General features: G+C 46.0%; 1 protein-coding gene across 1 annotated transcript in view; it reads left to right on the forward strand.

Annotated features, from left to right (window-relative positions):
• Window positions 1–19,724: 19,724 nt before the first annotated feature.
• Window positions 19,725–21,133, forward strand: part of NPC1 (NPC intracellular cholesterol transporter 1) — a 64,522-nt gene continuing 63,113 nt past the window's right edge. The window contains exon 1 of the mRNA XM_083187515.1: window positions 19,725–19,919. Within this exon, the coding sequence (XP_083043641.1) occupies window positions 19,863–19,919 (57 nt within the window). The 5' untranslated portion in view covers window positions 19,725–19,862. The remainder of the gene's footprint in view (window positions 19,920–21,133) is intronic.

The raw sequence follows: 21,133 nt of genomic DNA on the forward strand, positions 1-21,133 counted from the left end.
CGCCTTCGGCGCACGCACAACTACATCCTTCACTTTTGTCGCCATGGTGGGCCTGCGTACTTTAAATACCAGGGCCTATTTTTAATCCCATTCCCACCCTCTCTCTGCCGCTCTCTTAGCATGTACACTGGCACCACTGACACCGCGCTCCCCCAACCCAAACCCTCTTTTATAATGGTGCCCCCCCATGTCATTTTATCCTGGATCCGCCCCTGCCTGAGCCTGCAGTACGCATGCGCCCATAGTACACATGCGCGAGGCCGTCCTGTGATGTTGGTGTCTGGGGTTGGAAACCGCCCATTTAGTGGAAGTGCTAAGAAAAATGTAGGCGTGCCTGGGAAAATGCTGGGAGTGTCCAGGAAAACGCAAGGCTTGCCTCCTGACCATTTTAGGGGTGGGTGTGCGACGTCAGCTCCTGGCCCGGATATGCCTTTTTCCATTGCACCCCTGAGTTATTCGCTGGCTCCTCTGAGCCTGTGATAACTTGTGCCCAGTGTAAAAAATCAGTTGATGGTGAGCCTGTTACGATTGGTTTTGGACATATTTCAAAATATTCGCTCGAAAAAGTGAGTGGTCGTGCAGACATTGGAAATAAGATGTCCCCAATGTCAGACCTGTTTACATGAATAGTTCTAGCATTAAACATTTCTGTAAACAACATATATTTTTGGTATAAAGCCTCAGAATTGTTGTGTGCTGTTTGAGCAAATTACTTGTATGGTTATATCTTTACATAATAAATGTTATATTATACAGACTGCACACTATTTGAAAAGAAAGATCGAAGAATGAATGAAGAATGACAGAGAATATAATACAGTGGGCACAGCACTTGAGTCATATAGATCATAGGGAAAAGGGAAGGTAATAAGCTCACATGCTTCTGAGTGTGTCAACACATAACACCATGACACACTAAGGAGAGGCACAAGTAGTGTAGGATATTTAATCTACACTAATAATGGCCATTGTGGAAGGTGTGTGTGGGCGTTAAGGTGCCCATACACAGGTGTATTTTCATCCGATTTGAATGGATCGGGCCAATATATCGTATGAAAACTGGCAAGATTGGAGGTGATTGACAGCAGGTTGTTTCTGATGCCTACAGGAATGTGCATCAGATCCAACCTGCTGTCAAACACCTCCAGTCTTTTCCTGTAGATCACATGTGTAGTGATTATGATCTATTGCAGCATTCTCAAATTCGGTCCTCAGGACCCCACACAGTTTGCGTTTTCCAGGTCACCCGGCAGGTGCTGCACAGTCAACTTCTAGAGGAGGAGAAGAGAGCTATCCACCGGTGGAGAGACACAGATGCTGCGGAAAGACACAGGAGCCCGTGGACGCACGCTCGGAGATTGCCGGTGACCTTAATGCATTTTAAAATCATGTGGTACTCAAGCCCACACTGATGAACAGTGGGGTACGAAACTTGTTCAATTATTTTGATACACTTTTCATTGGTAAAATTATTTTATTAAAAACAATCTTGCACTATGAAGTGCTTCCTTCTGCTTCCATTTTCAGATGTACTTTAATCCCGCTTGGATCCCGGGGTTCCCTTTTTCAGTTGGAAGCTGTGGACTTATATTGAACTGAGATCTAGTGCCAGGTGGACGCTATTGGAGTACTTGATATTTAAAAGGACTGAGGGTGGGATGTATTAAATTACATTGCCGCCCTTCGCCGCCTGCCCGCCGCGATGCCAGCGCATATGTACTATGTACTACCCAAAGGTGGTGATACCCTTGTCGGCGATATCGGTGCGGCTGGGTTTTAGCAAATATGAAAACGGGGGTTTTACGGCATTTTCATTTTAATACATCTCGCACTGAAAGCTTAAAGGTGCAGAACGTCAATTGAAGTGGCTACAAAGTTAGCACATCTCTAAGCATAGTATATATATATATATATATATATATATATATATATATATATGCATGGGTCACTGGTGGGCACTACACAAAGTAAAAAACAGTCCCAGTGCCAGGCACATAAAGGTTAATAATAAAAGCACTTATCCCCCACGACGTGAGGAATTGGGGCCGGCACACGGAGTTGAAGAATAGGTGATTTAATGTATCAGCAACATGCAGACAGTAACAGCTGTATTACCCTGATGAAAACTGTCTGTGAGCAGTTGAAACAGCTGTCGGGTAATACAGCTGTTACTGTCTACATGTTGCTGATGTGTCACATAGAAAAGCCATGAGACAGGAGAAACTAAGGCCCCTATACACTTATGCAATTTCTTGGAAAGGGAGAAGTTGCATAAGAATTCCTGCACTTTCCAGGCGGCTGGATCATATGCAATATATCTGACAGGCTTGCCTGAAGAGGTGAGTTTTCAAGGTTTGGAGACTAGAATTGAGTCTTATTGTGCCTGGGAGGACATTCCAGTGAGTTGGTTCAGCCCAAAGAAAGTCCTGCAATCGTGAATGGGAGCAAGTAATGCATGTGGGTGAGAGACATAGCTCTTGTGAAGAGCGAAGAGGATGAGTTTGGAGATATTTTCGGTAAGTAAAAGTATTTTATATTGAGTATGGTAGAATACAGGTATCCAATGGAGAAACTGACAGAGCAGTTTTGCAGACGATGAATGTCTAGCGAGAACGATCGGCCTCAAAGCTGAATTCAAGATATATTTTAGTAGTGTATGTTCTGGTGTGTTTTTGTCAGGATTCGATGAAATCGCATTCGATCATGCGATTTCACCCGATTTTTTTATCCTAAGGGGCATGTGATAAATCGCATGATTGTATGCACAACACAATGCCAATAAAAGCATTTTTGAGTTGATTTATCGAAAGGTGAGCTTCGAGGGAAATCGAACCCGATATGGCGTTGAATTCAATCACACCACTAGTGTATGGATAGCATAAGAATTTCACAGAAAGCAAGATATCTGAAAACTGCTTGCGTAATCAGAGAGCCCAGCCCCATGTTCTTTGCCTGTAAAGAAGATTATACAACTGGCATCATGACAGGTGAAAGTCTGGTATAAATTAGTCCTTAATTTTATTCTGCGGCTGTCACCTGCAAGTCCATCCCACCATCCCTGGTGACCAATAGCCTTATCAGCCTATTGGTTAATCAGGCACTGCCTGGGCTTTACCTAATTAGGGGTAGAGGGTGTTCATGGAAGGGGTCAGGAGTTCTACCATATCACCAGGACCACTTTAAGCCATGCTTTGTACACCCATTTGTGGTCAATGGATTATTGAAGTCCAAGTCAGAAGTGCATCCTCTCTAAGGACTAAATGGTCTATAAATAATTTCTGGATGCATTCTCTGGCACACAATTAGTGGTTTTCAAAATATCTAATTGGAAACAGAGTCTACTAAAAAGATAAGTCTACTAAATAATACAGTCATTGGAAAGTCCGCAGGTGACTTATCTAGCCCCATTGTCATTGTCCTAAAGGCTGTCAGGAAAACTTATTTAGTATGAATTTTTCTTATGCCAGTACAGTCCCAATCAATCGCTTCCTATTGGCCTGTGTGATCACTTAACCCCTTAGACAAAGTAGTACTCAGCATAGGGCGTCCCACAAGAAGTAGCTGCACTGATAGATATTTTTCCTTCATGTATTAGGCCCCGACCCCTTTCCACCCGTGAATCACGGCACTGCTTTACCCTGCTGCTGGTCAGGTAGTGGTAGAGTGTTCAGGCCAGGCTCATATGTGCACAGTGTGGGGGACCTTGGATGTACGCTACGTCTTACACTGATCTAGGCTGCCATTTTAATAAGTCAAGCTGGGTGGATGCTGTCATGAAGCTCCTTCGCCTGCCTGCCCCTGGCCTTAGATTTTGCACCAAGAGAGAGACTTCTGCAACAGAGGAGGCGGGTGGAAGGGCTGTGACATCACGCAGAGGAAACACCGGGTCACAGTGAGTATGCGGCGCAGGGAGGAAGCCTTCCACTGCACCGCCCTCACACGCTATGCTGACATTTGGTCCATCAGCGCTGGAGATGAGGGTCCGTGCAGTTGATGCCAGAACAGCCTAGGTTGCTGCAGTCTGCTGTAGCAGCCAGGAAGAAAAAAAGCAATAAGTGCTAACATTTATTTATTTATTAACAGTTTCTTGTATAACGCAGCATATTCCGTTGCACTTTACAAAGGAGACAGTGATACAACAAACAGGGTATTTAGAGACAGTCAAAATATATCCAAACGCAAATACTGCCCAGTTACCCAGTCATACCCCTTTCACACTTGTTAAACGGTATATTGCCATTTTTTTCCCATTTCAAAACATTTAAGCCTGCAGTGGGAAAGCACCAGAGTTTATTTACCGTTTAAAGATAACCAGTATTTCAAAACGTTTAAAAAGCAGAGTCCTACGCGTTTCAGAGTAGGTTTTTATGCAGTGAGAATGGCTCTGAAACGGTATTTAGTAAAAACAACAGACTACAGACCTGTGATAGGCTGTCCCCTGCATTCTGCCTTGAAACGTGTTCAGGGGATTAAACGGGTTGACTGATGTGAATGGTATTTAAAATGGTAATCTACTGCAATGTGAAGGCTCAGACCCGTTTTAAATACCGTTTAAAGATCGTGGTTTTTGAAATGTTTTGGCAGTGTGAAAGCGGTATCAGTGGATGTGGAATGGTCCTATTCCACTTATAAAAATATATATATATATTTTTTTTAAACTTTTTATTTTAAACAAAGTGAAAGTACACAGTATGAGTGATTGAACATACATGTAACATAAACAAGGGTGCTTTCACAAATTTTGTTTTTAAGCAATTCAGGAGTATAGATCAAACGGTAGGTTCACTAACATTTTGGGGGGGGGGGGGAGGGATGGGGAGGAGGGTGAGAGATGGTAGAGAGAACAAGAGGAGAGAGATGAGTCCCAGATGAGGCTCTTGAGATCGGGAGAGAGGTCACTTATGTGGGGTCTAGTTGCTGATTGTAGGGATGATTTTGTGGGGGGGGGGGAGGCCATCTTGGCTGTCAAGGGGTTCCAAACCTCGTCAAACTTGTGGGGACACTCATGAAGGAAATAGGTTATCTTCTCCATGTGGGCTATGTACCATACATAGTTAGTTAGTAGAGCCTGTGGGGGGGGGGGGGGGGTAACCGGGGATTTCCATTGCTTGGCAATGACCAGTTTTGCTGCAGCTAGAATATGTGCTAGTAATTTATTTAGGGGAGGGTCAATGTCTTGGAATGGGCATGCTAGTAAGAAGGACCATGGGTCTAGGGGGAGAGAGAGGCCTGAGAGAGAGTTCATAAGAGTATGAACCTCTTCCCAGAAGGGAGCTATTTTTGGACACGACCACCAAATATGGAGGAGCGAGCCCCTCTATCCGCAATTGCGCCAGCAGTTCGGTGTGACTGTGGGGTACATCTTGGAAAGTTTTTCTGGGGTGAGGTACCATCTATAATATAGTTTATATGTGGTCTCCTTGATGCGTGTAGATATTGAACATTTTGCAATACACTCGCGGACGTCCTCCCAACACTTCTCGTCTGGTGGGGCACCTAAGTCTCTTTCCCATTCTGATTCGTGGCGGATAAGTGTAGGGGCAGATGTGTCGATTAGTTAGTTATATATCTGAGATATCATGCCCTTGGAGAGAGGATTCATTGCACACAGTCTCTCAAAGGGGGTCAGGTCTCGTAGCGTCTCCGTTTGTGGTAGTGATGAAAGAAAGTGTCGGATTTGAAAGAATTCAAACAGAGGGTGCGCCAGCGTGGGAAATTTGTCTTTTATTTCCGTCAGGGATAGCCATGAATTTTGGGTCGATAGGTCAGAGACTAAGCGTATTTTAGATTTAGTTCACTGTGTTAAGGATGAGGGAGAAGTCCCAGGGGGGGAAGCCTGGTTGTCCCATATGGGGGTAAGGGGAGAGGGGCAAGTGGATAGTTTGTATTTCTAGAGGGCATTATCCCACAGTGAGAGGTGAAATTTAAGCGAGGGTAGGGTTCCAACAAAGGCAGGTCTATGGGTTTTCTTAAGACTCCTGAGGGAGGCTAGGGATCGGAGGCCTAAAAATTGTGATTCTAAATAAATCCATGCTATTGAGCTCAGGGGCAAAGGAAGTGGTGATTTGGCTTAGATGTGACGCTAGTAATAGTACTTAACATCAGGGATGCCTCTGCCGCCTCTCGATCTGGGCAGTTTGAGGGAGCTAAAAGCTATTCTCGGGGGTTTATTGTTCCATATGAATATATGGAACAATGGAACGTATTATACGACTGCTTTGTAACCCTCCGATGTCGTAGGAATTCGTATTAGCAGCCGTATATACGGCTGCTAATACGAATTATTTGTAGGCAGTCTGCACGGATCAGTCAGATCCGTGCAGGCTGCAAGGTGTAAAAAAAAAATTAAATAAATAATAATAAAAAAAAAAACCGGCGTGGGTTCCCCCCACAGCCGAAACCAGCACCAGGCTGACAGAGCCTGGAGCCGGTAATTAAAAATCAGGGAACCCGACAAATAGGGGTTCCCTGATTTTTAACAACCAGCCCCAGGCTCCTGCTCTGGGGCTGGTTCCCAAAATACGGAGGACAAAATGACTAGGGGTGCCCCGTATTTTAAGAACCAGCCCCAGGCAAAACCAGCCAGCAGGGTAATGCCACAGCCGGGGGGAGACTTTTTATGCAAGTCCCCCCGGCCAAAGCATTAACCCTACCGACCAGTCAGCCTGGCCAGGGGCCCTGGGGGAGTGGGGACCCCCCCAATAAAGGGGTCCCCCCCCTCCAGGACTTACCTGACCAGGCTGAAGCCTGGTGCTGTCCTCGATGCCCCTGGGCGGTGGGCATCGAGCTGATAGCGGTGTAAAAAATAGAACAAACGATTGTTTTTTACTGTGGCACTACAAGTGCCAGCAAGCCTCCCCAGCAAGCTGGGACTTGGAGAACCACAAGTCCCAGCCTGCTGGGCATTAAAGGGCCCGCTGGGTCTTGTAGTGCCACAGTAAAAAAAATAGTTAAATAAAACACACTGACACCCATTTTAAATAAAAGTTTAATACACACATTACACACATACTGATACTTACCTATCTTGATCCCGTTGGTAGGTCGCTGGCTGCGGTGTCGGCGGCTCCGTGTCGGCGGCTCCGTGTCGGCGGCTCCGTGTCGGCGGCTCCGAGGTCGGCCAATCAGGAGCCGCCTAGCCGCCTAGCGGCCAATCAGGAAAGGTCTTTCCTGATTGGCCGCTAGGCGGCTCCTGATTGGCCAGAATTCATTCTGAGCCCAGACACCGAAGAGGAAGGTTCTCTCCGGCTCTGAAAGCCAGGGAGCGTCGCGGAAGATGCCGACAGCTGCTGGAAGTCGCCAGCAGCTGTCAGAAGACCTGGATGTCGACAGATGAAGAAAGAAGACCATCCATGCAGGACCTGGGTGAGTAGGATTTCCTTCCACAGGTCCAACATGGATTATCCTCGGACAGGACGCCGTCCCCGGAGCCGCCGACACGGAGCCGCCGACACGGAGCCGCCGACACGGAGCCGCCGACACCGGAGCCAGCGACCTTCCAACGGGATCAAGATAGGTAAGTATCAGTATGTGTGTAATGTGTGTATTAAACTTTTATTTAAAATGGGTGTCAGTGTGTTTTATTTTACTATTTTTTTTACTGTGGCACTACAAGACCCAGCGGGCCCTTTAATGCCCAGCAGGCTGGGACTTGTGGTTCTCCAAGTCCCAGCTTGCTGGGGAGGCTTGCTGGCACTTGTAGTGCCACAGTAAAAAACAATCGTTTGTTCTATTTTTTACACCGCTATCAGCTCGATGCCCACCGCCCAGGGGCATCGAGGACAGCACCAGGCTTCAGCCTGGTCAGCCTTTATTGGGGGGGTCCCCACTCCCCCAGGGCCCCTGGCCAGGCTGACTGGTCGGTAGGGTTAATGCTTTGGCCGGGGGGACTTGCATAAAAAGTCTCCCCCCGGCTGTGGCATTACCCTGCTGGCTGGTTTTGCCTGGGGCTGGTTCTTAAAATACGGGGGACCCCTAGTCATTTTGTCCCCCATATTTTGGGAACCAGCCCCAGAGCAGGAGCCTGGGGCTGGTTGTTAAAAATCAGGGAACCCCTATTTGTCGGGTTCCCTGATTTTTAATTACCGGCTCCAGGCTCTGTCAGCCTGGTGCTGGTTTCGGCTGTGGGGGGGACCCCACGCCGTTTTTTTTTAAATTTATTTAATTTTTCTATTTTTTTACACTGAAGCCTGCACGGATCTGACTGATCCGTGCAGGCTAAAACGCAAATAGAACAGGAAAATGGTGTTCTATTTTCCTGTCGTATTTGCGTGGGTGTTTTACACCACTAAGCAGCCGTATTATCAGTACGGCTGCTTAGTAAATCAGAAACCACCATTCTTTTGAATGGTGATTTCTGTCGTATCCTATCGATGGTGTAGACATTCGTATTTGTAAATACAAATACGAATGTTCCATCTTTAGGACTACGAATTGTTGTATTTTTGGGATTGTAAATCCCGAAAATACAAATTCGTAAAAAAAGGTGTATTTCTCCCTACGAATACACCTTTTTTCTACGAATCTATTTTGGTAAATGTCCCCCAATGTTACTACCGAACATTTGGAACAGTACCTGATATTTTATGTTTTCAACAGTAACAAAATGTAAAATAATTGTTAATTGTCTACTGCTTACTAATTGTATGCTGATTTTTAAATAAGTTAAAAATTACTTTTTTTTATTTATTTACTGTAGCATAATTTAACTGTTTTCATGCATATTTCAAGCATTTTATGTTGCATATAATCCTGTCTCTAATAATGACAGTTCCTGCTCTTTGCCTGTAGATGGTGCTATAGCCATTAGCAACACATTACTTCAGCAACACAACAAAACAAACACTTAATACAGACAGTTCTCCAAACAAGCATGATGTAATGCTGACTATCACAGCTATGCAATGTCCCAGCCAAATACACAAGTTGTTGTGCTGAAGACACATTACACTATGCACACTATTCTGGAACTAATCCCACTACAGATATTCCGTGCTGCCTAGATAGGAAATAAACAAAATGCAGCAGACCAGACCCAAGATTATAGTCCAGATCAATGCAACTTTTGTAGTAGGGAAGGAGGGACATCCTTGCGTGGCGAAGGCGTGCCGCCGAAATTAGGGGGCATGGCCTCGTGGTAAGTACAGAGGATAGTACAGATGGGACAGCATACCTCCCAACAGTCCCGATTTCAGCGGGACAGTCCCGATTATCAGGGCCTGTCCCGCTGTCCCTCCCACGGCAGGCAGTGTCCCGCGGTGAGGGGGGGCTGTTAGGAGTCCCCCCTGTCGGCTGCTAAGCAGCGGGGAATAAACGCTGTGCGCATGCGCACAGCGTCTATTCCCGCAGCCAGGGGGCTGGGGGCATGGCTAGAGGCTCACAGAGCCTCTGGGTCATGCCCCCATTGCCGCGAGTATAGGCCACGCCCCCGAAATTTTCATCATGCCTGCGGCGCGCAGCAGCGCCGTCCCGCCTCCATCAGATCAAAAGTTGGGAGGTATGGGACAGTGATTACATCAATCATACCTCCCAACTGCCCCTCCCCCCCCCCGGGACACAACTGGCCGCGGGAGGGACGCGGGAACGTTCTCGCGCTATGCGGGACAGTTGGGAGGTATGATTGATGTAATCACTGTCCCATCTGTACTATCCTTACTGACTACGGAACGCTAGCAACACCTCTTGGGGCAAATCATGCATTCCTGGGAATATCCCTAAAGCTACTGGCAAGTGGAAACGATGCTGTTTTGAGAGTTTATGATGAATTTTGTTGGCTAACTTGGCTAGTTTGACCCTATCCGACACTTCACAGCCGGAACATTGAATTTCGGCTGTCAAGTTACAGTGGAGCTGAGTGAAAATGGCCCCAGATTCCATCTGTCAGGACATTCCGACAATCTGAATCCCTCATAGGTATCACCCAAAAAAGTGTTGGTAATATCATACTTTTCAAAACTGCTAATCTGCCTAGCAAGCAGATCGTAAGGACAAACCAGGTATTTAATAAAGCCAAGATGGCTTAAAATAATGGAATGGGATCATTGGGTCGACCTAAAGATGGTCGACAGTCATTAGGTCGACACCACTAGGTCGACATGCTGGAAGGTTGACAGGTGTCTAGGTCGATATGGCACAAGGTCGACAGGTGGTTAGGTCGACACAAGTATTAGTTTGGCATGGTCTATGTCGACAGTCAAACGGTCGACATGGGGTTTTCCACAGTTTTTTTTACCTGAATGTCGACATGGACACAGTTTTAAGTGCAGCTCGTCCCCACGCATGGCACGCTGCACTCGCTGCGTTCTAGTGAGATCGCTTAGGAATTTCCCCGTGTGTAGGCCTCATTAGACCTGTGTTGCCACTCTCTCACTAGCACTTCATCTAGGAAAGTCACCCTCTGACTGTACAAATACATTCAGAATTCAGCCTTTATTGGAGTGTTTGCTCCCACTTGTTGCAACACCTTACTAAATCAATAACTTTTTCCAATGTGAAGTGATTATCATTAAACAGCAATAGGTAATCGTCACATCAGACCACTGGGCGAGACATGGCAGAAACTGGAGAAAATGACAAGTGCAGTAAAGTTATGAAATGAAGCAAACAAAACATTGTGTAAACGTTTAACACAGGGTTCATCATAGCACAGAGCACAGATCGGATTACACATGGTGTGACACATAGTCCCTCCTACAAATTCCTTCTTCCAGAGAAAAGAAATATAGTAATACGCCTTTGTGGGTAATCATAGACTAAGGGACTACTAGTACAATGCCTCTAGAGTAGACGGGTGTGAATCGTATTGTCGACAGTCATTAGGTCGACAGGCAGCAAGGTCGACAGGTGTCTAGGTCGACATGGGTGAAGGTTGACAGGTGTCTAGGTCGACATGGGTGAAGGGTGACAGGTGACTAGGTCGACATGGATTTAGGTTGACAAATGCGATAGGTCGACATGGGTTTGGTCGACAGGTCGCGATGTCGACATGGGTTTTTTCACTGTCCACTTTTGGTTGTCACACGAAAAAGGTTGACATGCATTAGGTCGACGAAGCTGAAAGGTTGACACATGAAAAAGGTCGCCATGGACAAAGGTCGACATGAGTGTTCATGTTTTTTTTTTTTAAACCAACTTATTCACACATAGGGCCAGATGTACTAAGCTTTGAAAATAAAATGGAGAGTGATAAACCATCAGCCAATCAGCTCCTTCCTGTCATTATTCAAACACAGCCTGTGACATGGCAGGTAGGAGCTGATTGGCTGGTGGTTTATCACTCTCCATTGTATCACTTTTCAAGCTCAGTGCATCTGGCCCACTATCTTCCCAATGGGCATAGAGGGAGAATAGAATAGGGTGCCGAGCACAGTGTGGCACCGTGCCTGAAACATGGGGAGTGCAGCAAGGCATGCGAGGGGGCACGGTACATTAATATGGTGTCCATGTCAACCTATGTCGACATTAACACAAATAACATAAAAACTCCTTTTCCCAAATCAACCTATTCCTCTGACCTTTTGACCATGTTGAGCTAATACTGGTCATCCTTTTTCATGTATTGACTGACGACTTAGACACTGTCGACCAAATGATCCACACCAATACAGAACTGGCTATGGCTTCTCTGCTATGCAATTTACAGTAATAAGGGCCTGATTCAAACTTGACAGCTACTTTGAAAATCAGCAAATTGAGTGATTATCAAACCACTGCCCATGCATACCATTCGCAAAGCACATTTGTGAGGGTGAATAGCGTCAGAAAATGCGTATGGATCGTAAACAGAATCCTCTCGCAATTTGACTGACAGGGAAATCGTACTGGGCGCAGACGCCATATTCCTTGACTAGATACCTGGCAAGGTAACTGGTGGCTGATGGCTGTTGCACCTGGTCAGAATATCTGACTTTTCTTTAACTATTGTATTCCCTGGATTGCTTCTACTGTGGTGAGCACTTCAGTGACACTGTACCCTCTGTGGCTATTGATCTCCTATTTGTCTTTGGCGAAGTGCTAGATTCCGCCATTTCTCCTTGTGATAATACTACTAATAGCTCACCTTTCTAAACATCCTATATGAACATGGAATACTCTGTTCACCATATACTGGGTGCGTTATACACATCCTCCACCAGATTTATACTCCAGTTGGATGGGATGCTGGAAGGTATCCCATCCTCTTTGTACAACCCTGAGCGATGTGATTCAGATGATATGGGGGACATATCTGTGCCCAGAGACCTGTTTATGTGCCAGATTCAGCTGTGCATATGTACACCCCTGTGAACCTGTGCAAATTTAAGGATATTTGCTACACTATGCCAATAAACATTATTATTGTCACTGTTTCCCCTCAATCTCCTTTTTTGTTACAATTGGCTGTGATAAGATCCTGGTATTTGCTTATTCATATTCGAATAGATACATTTGCATATTCCGGTTGCTCTCCTAAATTTATTATGCTCGCCAAGCTTCCGAGAGTTGGCCGGATTAAAGTCTCATGATGTAATATATCTCTAATCTGTGATGCTATGCCCACCTTTTATTATTTTCCTTATTACTCTATGTTTATATATCCTGTTTTATTACTTTGTACCGCATTGGGTACTTATGTATTTGCCAGGCGCCCACTAAGCAAATAGTTTAGTGTGCGATTCTGCGTATGAAAATCGCATTGCATGCGTTTTTTGCATGCAATGCGATCGCATGCGATGATATGTGATTTTTCTATGTAATTTATTCACTGCTCTCTGGCATTGGGTGGTGCGATGAGATCGTATCGCATGCAATCGCACCACACATAAAACTGGGTGCGATGCCATTTAATGTACTATACACTTGTATGACATACAATGGGATTTAGGCACCCCACACTATCCACGGCACCGCAGCGAGCCCCGCAAGGGGCGGCGGAGCTTGTCCTACCGACTTTTTCATACCCCCACTATCCACGTCGGCGTGGAGTTGATTTTATATAGTGTGGCGAGCACAGCGAGCCGAGCCCGAAGCGTGGCGAGCGCAGCGAGCCCCACGAGGGGACGCGAATTACGTTACATTTATTCTGCATACGCTCGCCACGCTTCGGGCTCAGTGGTTCGCTGTGCTCGCCACACTATATAAAATCAACTCCACGCCGACGTGGATAGTGGGGGTGTGAAAAGGTCAGGAGGACGTGTTCCGCCGCCGCTCGCCACTCTTCGGGGTGGCGTGGATAGTGGGGTGCCTACATCCCATTGTATGTCATACAAGTGTATAGTACATTAAATGGCATCGCACCCCATAAAATTGCATGCGATCGCATGCGATTTTATGTGCGGTGCGATCGTATGCAATGCAATCTCATTACACCTCGCAAGGCCAGAGAGCAGTGAATAAATTACATAGGAAAATTGCATCACATCGCATGCGATTTCCCTATAGTGCCATACGTATGTTAATTGGGTGCCCTGCTAATACATAAATACCCCGCATTATAATCTGAGTTAATCCCCTTATTTTTTTTTTTTATTACATACTATGTCCCCTTTGTTACTACTCACAAAGATGCCATTCTCTCTTATATTTTTCAGTTTATTACTCTGCACCTGTCAATTAAAAAAAAAAAAATTCTAAACAGCATTACTTTATATCATACGCCTACTTTTGAAAACTAGTTTCAGGGAGATTATAGTTAGTAGTAGAATTTTGCACAGAGCCCCATCGAGGGGGCGTGCCATGCTCCATCCAAAGGGCGTGTCTAGTTCCATATATGGAGAGATTGTGAAAAGAGATTGTGAACGTGGCACCTAGAAGCGTGGGTGTGCACTGCTACATCTGAGCAGTTAGTAAGAGCTACTATACTTGGTAAAGTGCTGGGAAATGGTGCTGATGATTCAATGTAAATGTATTGATCTCTCATTCTTTTTTTCCCCAACAATGTAGCAGTGTAAAGTGGGCTAGGTGAAATGAGGGAGACTGCTAGACTAATGAGGGAGAGAGAAAGATTGCTGCTATTTCAGGGAGTCTCCTGCCAAATGCAGGAGAGTAGGCAACTATGCTCTATATATCACTATATATCCTAGCTACCATGTGTGATATAGAGATATATCTAGGGGGAAGCGCTGACATAGTTAAGGGTCATATACATTTAGCCCTCGGCATGTCCAGTTCTAAACATCCTGGGCCTTATTCTAGTTCACTCTTTCTGACAAAATCCTTCTTAGATGGACAAACCCATGTGCACTGCAGGTGGGGCAGATGTTACTTGTGCAGAGAGCGTTAGATTTGGGTGGGGTTTTACTTCAAAGTGAGATCTATATTGCAGTGTAAAAATAAAGCAGCCAGTATTTACCCTGCACAGAAACAAAATAACTCACCCAAATCTAATTCTCTCTGCACAAATTACATCTGCCCCTCCTGCAGTGCACATGGTTTTGTCCATGTGTTTTATAATTGGAGAGGGGGGGGGGGGGGGGGGGGCTAGTTTATATTAGAGATGAGCGGTTTGAATTCCTAGGAATCCGAACCACTCCGAAAACTTCCTCCCTGAGTCATTGAGTTTCTGGCTCTGTTCGGAGACCCGAGCGTAGCCGAACGTTATCATCCCGCGTCGGATTCTCGCGAGACATTGAATATGTTAAGGCTCAACGCCATTTATCCCCACGCTTGCAGACAACGCACAGCTCTGCGGGACTTGTGCTAGCCTGGTGTCCTTTTAAGGGCACAGGCATAACTTTTGCTGGTGCAATTCTTAATAGTCAGAGTATGTTTCCTGGGGGTTGTGTCAGACAGACTGTCAGTAATCGGTCACATTAGTAGTGCGCAGAGGGCAGAGGCTGTGTCAGACTGTCAGTCAGTGTAGTGTACTGTACAGGGTTGTGTCAGTCAGTGTGTCATTAAGGGGCTGTGTGTGTCACTGAATCAGTGTAGTGTACTCTAAAAAATATATAGAGATATATTTTGCTCTTTATTTACATTGTTTGTGGTGTCTGATGTGCTGCACTGTACCCCACTACACCCTAGTGAGAGACTGTCAGAACCGTGTGTGATTTTTCTGCCTCCACGCAGTCTTGGTCAAGCTGCCTCATCCCCCCAAAAATTCTCTTCTTTATTGTGGGGGCCTAAATGAACCAGTCATTTCAGTCACAGTTTTGGCAGTCCCTCTGACTGAAATGATTGGTTTGTTTGAGTGCGCATGTTCTTTTTTTGCAAGCTAAGGGTGGGCCCAGGGACAATTCCACCTTGCGCCTCTTCTTTTTTCTTGATATTCTTCTTGATATTATATTATGCGCTATTTTGAGCATTGCTTCTTTTATTGTTGGGGTCCAAACAAACTAGTCATTTCAGTCACAGGTTTGGCAGTGCCTCTAACTGAAATGATTTGTTTGTTGAAGTGTGCATGTCCTGTTTTACAAGCTAAGGGTGGGTGGGTGGACCCAAGCACAATTCCATCTTGCATCACCATTCATTAATTCCTTAACTGTGAGGCAGTGTTTCATTGATATGTAACAAACTACCATCTGTTTGTGCCGAGGCTCTGTCGCCTAGTATAATAACCAGCCAGCTTGCTGCAGACCTTGGCTTATATTGAATGAAAACAACATTATGAGCTGTAAATTGGTCAAAATTGTCTGGAAAGGGCTGGAAATGAATGTTTTTGAGATTAATATTACTCTAGGGAAAAAAAACGCAAAAATTATTGATTTGGGCATTTTTTAAGCATTTTTGAAAGAATCCAAATCCTTTCACGCCGCTTCACAAATCCAAATCCGGCGACGAATCCAAATCTTTGGCCCCGGCGCACATCTCTAGTTTATATATGGGTGGGTATGGGTAGAACTTAGAATTATATAGGGTAGTTAGTGGGGTAGGAGTAGCAGTTTATGGGCTCCAGGTATGCCTAAATTGGGGGTCGGTAATACAGGGTGGGGAGTTTTGGGGCTGGTTTGTTTTTGGGATTCTTGTAATTTTTCTCTTTTGGTAGTTAGGCATATAATTCCCACTTTAGTTTCAGTCTAGCCTCAAAATATACTATGAGCGGTTTCAACTAAATGGGAGGCTACAGTTTGGTTTACTCCATAATTGCCATTTTACTATAAGCTCTATATTGTACAGTATTTACATGGGCTGGCCCAAATGGTGCCTTCTGGTCTTGTAATACTACATCTGCTTTATGGAGCTATTCTAGGTCCGTCTGATATAAAAATCCTGCTTATCCATATCTGACCATATATTGCTGATACACTCGCTCCCAGCATGCAGTTCATACTCTTGCTCTAACTACCTATGTATATGTATATGTATGGGGTATTGTTGTTCTCTGTTATTATGCAAAAACTTTCAATAAAAATGACTGAATAAAAAAAAAATCCTATTTAGTGTGCCGCAAGGTAAAAAGGTTGAAAATCACTGCATTAGATATAACCTAAGAGCAAAACAACATTTATAAGAAAACACTCTTAATGCAATATAAAATCATAACAAACAAAAAAAGTCAGATATTAAAGCTGGCTAAAGCTGTTCGAAGTCCATCTTCTTGTCAGCCGGAGATATCAGCTCAGAGATATCACCAATTCAATTTGAAAAGATAGTAGCCTGACCTCTCACATACTGACGACGTCTCCTCATCGTAAGCCACAGCATTAGATGCTTCCTGTCACTTCTTCATTCAGACAAGAGAAGCAACACTTCTGAAGAAAGCAGTTGGGAAGGGTATGCTTGGCTGCCTCTATACTGTGTATACAGCAACAATGCTGGGAATGTGTGAACTCAGTAGTGGGTGGATACATTTACATCAGTGTCTCAGCCTATTGGAGAGCAGTAACTTAATTAACCTGAGTTATATTGTGATGACAGCTAGTCTCAGCTGAATCCATGGGGATCTCGTTGACAGCAAGAATAAGCTTGTGGCTGCCTCTGTGGCAGGCAGATGTTACAAACATCCAAGAACTCTGCAGGCAATAGTACCTTTCTCTCCACGGCAAGCTAGGAAGGAAGTCACACGTTTTTATTTTCTTACAGCACAGAACTAATACCCCTTTCACATTGCAACTGCCAGGTTGCACGGGTCCATCCCGGGAGTGACCCGGCATTTGCGATGTTTAGTGCGCAGGTGATTAATATCCAGAATGCTAGATAGATCTACTTAATTGCCAGTCAGGGCCAGTGTTCTCAGCAAAGAACACTGGCCCTGACAGATCACTCAACACACATCGCTGGCACATGTATAGTCAAACACATCCCCTCACATGCAGCTGAAGGGGAGAAAAATCATTTGATGGTTGCTGACCATTGAATGGTTTTTCTTCCCTGGCAGTCAATCAGCTGTGGCAGGGCAAACATGGCCCAACGCAGCTGACCTGACACTTCCAAAATACTGAAAAGGAAGGATATGCTGGACAATCCGGCATGTCCGACCACCCGGATAGGTCACCCACACATACGCAGCAATTATCTGGCTGATGTGCCCAATAACATCGATATTGAAGTGTATGTTCCAAGCATTAGTTTTAGGGATAAACAGCAGATTGCGGTGGTTCATAACCTTTTATTTTTTTCTTCTGTTAGTGCTTTTAAAGTTCAATTGCAGCTTTCCGATGCTAGTTGCCATTGATTGATGTAGATTTAGATGGCCATCCGATGACAGCTGAATTTAGCATTTTAATATTAGGATTGAACACAGGTTGCTTTTGCGTACGGGCAAATAGGATTTTTGGTACTCGTGTATTTGCAGGGCGCCCAATTTGCATACATACGCAGGCGTAGTGAAATAGTGGCATAGTTTTGTGGATCTCACTAGTTAATATTGTACTTGTATATTAGCACGGCGCCCGTTATGCAGTTAGCGTAGTGGCGCTGTCAGAATCAGCGTAGTGCTTGCGTGGGCAGCGTAGTCAGTCAGAAGTATCGTAGTGTTCCCGCTCCCTGTCAGATTCAGTCAGAGGTGACGGTGAAGTGACTGCGTAATGGCTGCAGAACCTGTCACAATGTTCAACTTGCCGCACACAGAGAAGGAGGCAGTGTTTTTTTCCAGTAGCAACATTTGCTGCCAGTGACACAAACTTGTATTGATGGACACCCAATGCACTTAAATATGAAGGAGTGCAAGTAGCGCTGCCATATTAAAACGTGTCGTAAGAAGGTGAGTCTCCGTGTGGCACATTGGCTCCCGGGTTGCCGTCTACCTTTTCTTACGCTTATACAGTTTATTTATTCATGGGCGGAGGAGCTCACAAGTATATCTTTCTGTGAGCGACAACTTAAGTTGTCAAATAATACAACGGTGCTATACAATAACCTGATGCGGGAGGCCTGCACGTGGACCTAATGTCACAGCCCCAATGCCGTATTAGCGGTCCAGGGAAAGTCGTTGAAGTCAACGAGAACCTGTACAGAGGAAAGTCATGTGGGACGGATGCTGCCTCAACAGTGGCTTTTTGGAGGCATTTCTAGAGACACCGGTGAGTGCTGTGACATCTGTACAAAGACGTGACGCCAGTACCTGCCATCAACCAATACATTGAACCGGGGGCTACCATCTACTCTGATTGCTGGCGTGTCTATAACACAGAGCAGCTGGAGCAGGCAGGGTACTACCATGCTCGGGTGAACCACCGGTTTAATTTTGTAGATCCGGAGACTGGGGTTCACACACAAAACATTGAGCACCTTTGGATCCTGTAAATGGCGCAACAAGCGTCAAAGAGGCACTGCGTGCCAGAATCTCGACTCCTACCTACAGGAATTTATCTAGCGAAAGACTCAGCGCAGAAAATGCTTTTGAGCGTATTATTTATGCACTTTCTCTTCTTCCAAAGGTTGATGCAGAATCAGAAGAATGACTCTTTTATTATTCTTTCTTTGTTCTTATAAGTACCGCGCGCTGACCGATTGCGCCACTGGAGCACATTCTTTCTTTGTTCTTGATTAATTGTTATTATTGTAATTTGTTAATTTGATATTTTCATTATTAAGTAATATCCAGTTAACACATGTCGTCATTACTGTCTCAGATGTATGATATGGCAGGTGTGAATGTGTTCCTAAAACACCCCAACTACCCACGGCAGGCCGAAGCATGGCGAGCGCAGCAAGCCCCCCAAGGGGACGCGTTACGCGTCCTCCCGACCTTTTCATACCCCCACTATCCACGTCGGTGTGGAGTTGATTTTATAAAGTGTGGTGAGCCCCGCGAGGGGACGCGGATTACTTTACATGTGTTCTGTGTGCGCTCGCCACACTTTATAAAATCAATTCCACTCCGACGTGGATACCCTGCCCAGTGGTACCGGTGCGGCCGGGTTTTACTACATATGAAAATGCGGTAAAACGGGGGCATTTTTTACTTGCGCGCGCATAATCCCAGGACTAGCGTATGTATGAATGGCTCTATGCAATGGACCTGGGATTTGTAAAAACCCGGGATTGTACGGGTTTAAAATCCCGGGTGATATGTCTGAAAGCCTCTTGTCATGGCTGTCCCTGAGAGCTAAGCAGCCATGACAAGAGGCTCAGTGACAGCCAGACTGCCCAGCGTGTCAGCCGCGTTACTGCACCCGTATAATCACGGCGCACATCATGTCCCCGGGAGGCAGCGTACCAGGGTCAGGGTCGTTGGTGCGCGCACTGCGTCTGTTGCCGCGGGGCACGTCAGGGTCGGTCGGGTCGGTCGGTGTGTGTGTGCTAGCAAGGGAAGGGAGGGAGTGAGTAGTGAGAGGAGGAGGAGGGAGCTGCGGACGGGAAGAGGAGGAGCGGCCCGGGCTGAGCCCTGTGCTTGTCATCAGCCAGTGACCGGCCGGTGCGTGTGGTAACAGGGAGCGGCTTCCTGCGTACACATAGTCCTGGGCGCCCCCAGCATTACACACATCTCCCTGCTCTGAGCCACTATGGCCAGCTGCAGCCTCATCCCCTGCCTGCTCCTAGCACTGCATCTGGCTGGCCAGGTAAGTGTCCCTGCGCGCTACGGGGCTGACATCAGGTGTTAGGGGTATGTGAGTGCGGGGTGTGATCCGTAGCTTTCCTGTGACTTATAATACACATATAATAATGACATTGCTGCTGCTGGGAGCTGTGTGTAGCGCTCGCAGTGCAGTGATGTAGTACACTGCATGTTACAGCTGTAGCAGTGCGAGCTGGCTGCACAGTGGTTGCTGGGACAGTCACTGTGGCATGTGCTCGCTGACAGCAGCAGAACTTCACTTTCTGTTCCGTGTTACTACATTTGCTAATATGTACTAGCGCTGTACATACAGCCACAGATGCCTCATTTCAGTTATGCCGGCTTACATATTTTATTTAGGAGGTCAGATGCACTAAGCTTTGAAAATTGATAAAGAGGAGAGTGTTCTCCTTCCAGCCCATAACTGTCACTTTTTATACTCAGTCTGTAACTGTATGCGGCCATTGGATCATCATGGTCTAGATCAGGGACCGGCAACTGGCGGACCGCGGTCCATCTCCGGACCGCAAAGGATAGAAAAGCGGACTGTCTAAACTCCTGAAACTAGCAGTGCGGTGCTGCTAGTTTCAGGAGTTTAGACGATCCGCTTTTTTGGGATACATTGCAGCTGGTGCGCGGGTGATGTCAACGTGCACCCGCGCGCAGCTAGTGAGATCAGTCGGTGTCATGTGTTGAGGCTGCTGCAGCGCTGCTTAGAGACTGCAGTAGCAGGAAGGCAGGAGGGAGCAGGGATGCATTGCGTCTGGTGCGCGGGTGATGTCACCCTACACCCGCGCACACCTAGTGAGATCAGTCGGTGTCATGTGTTGAGGCTGCCGCAGCGCTGCTTAGAGACTGCAGCAGGAGGGAGCAGGGATGGCATGAGGACCCGTCGGGAGCAGCTGCAGCAGTGGGGATCGTGACAGCCAACTCCCAGTAAGATTCAATAAAGGATGGGTGTATTGTTTTTTTAATGGATGCTATGCAGTGGGAGGGTAATGGGGAGGGGGGGTCTCTCAGGTGAATGGGATAGTTTTTTTGCCCCCTTAATAAATATACTAAATATATAGTGTCACTGTGTGGTCTGTATACCAGCACTGATATGCAAACCAGAACTGTGCAAGAAACACCAGAGCAGACCGTGACACCCCAGGCAGGGAACAGGAACTGCATGGGTTTTTAAATATGGCGGGTGCTAGAATGATCACTATATATAAT

This window comes from Crinia signifera, chromosome 5 (genome assembly GCF_055691185.1).
Source record: "Crinia signifera chromosome 5, ASM5569118v1, whole genome shotgun sequence".
NCBI lineage: Eukaryota > Metazoa > Chordata > Amphibia > Anura > Myobatrachidae > Crinia > Crinia signifera.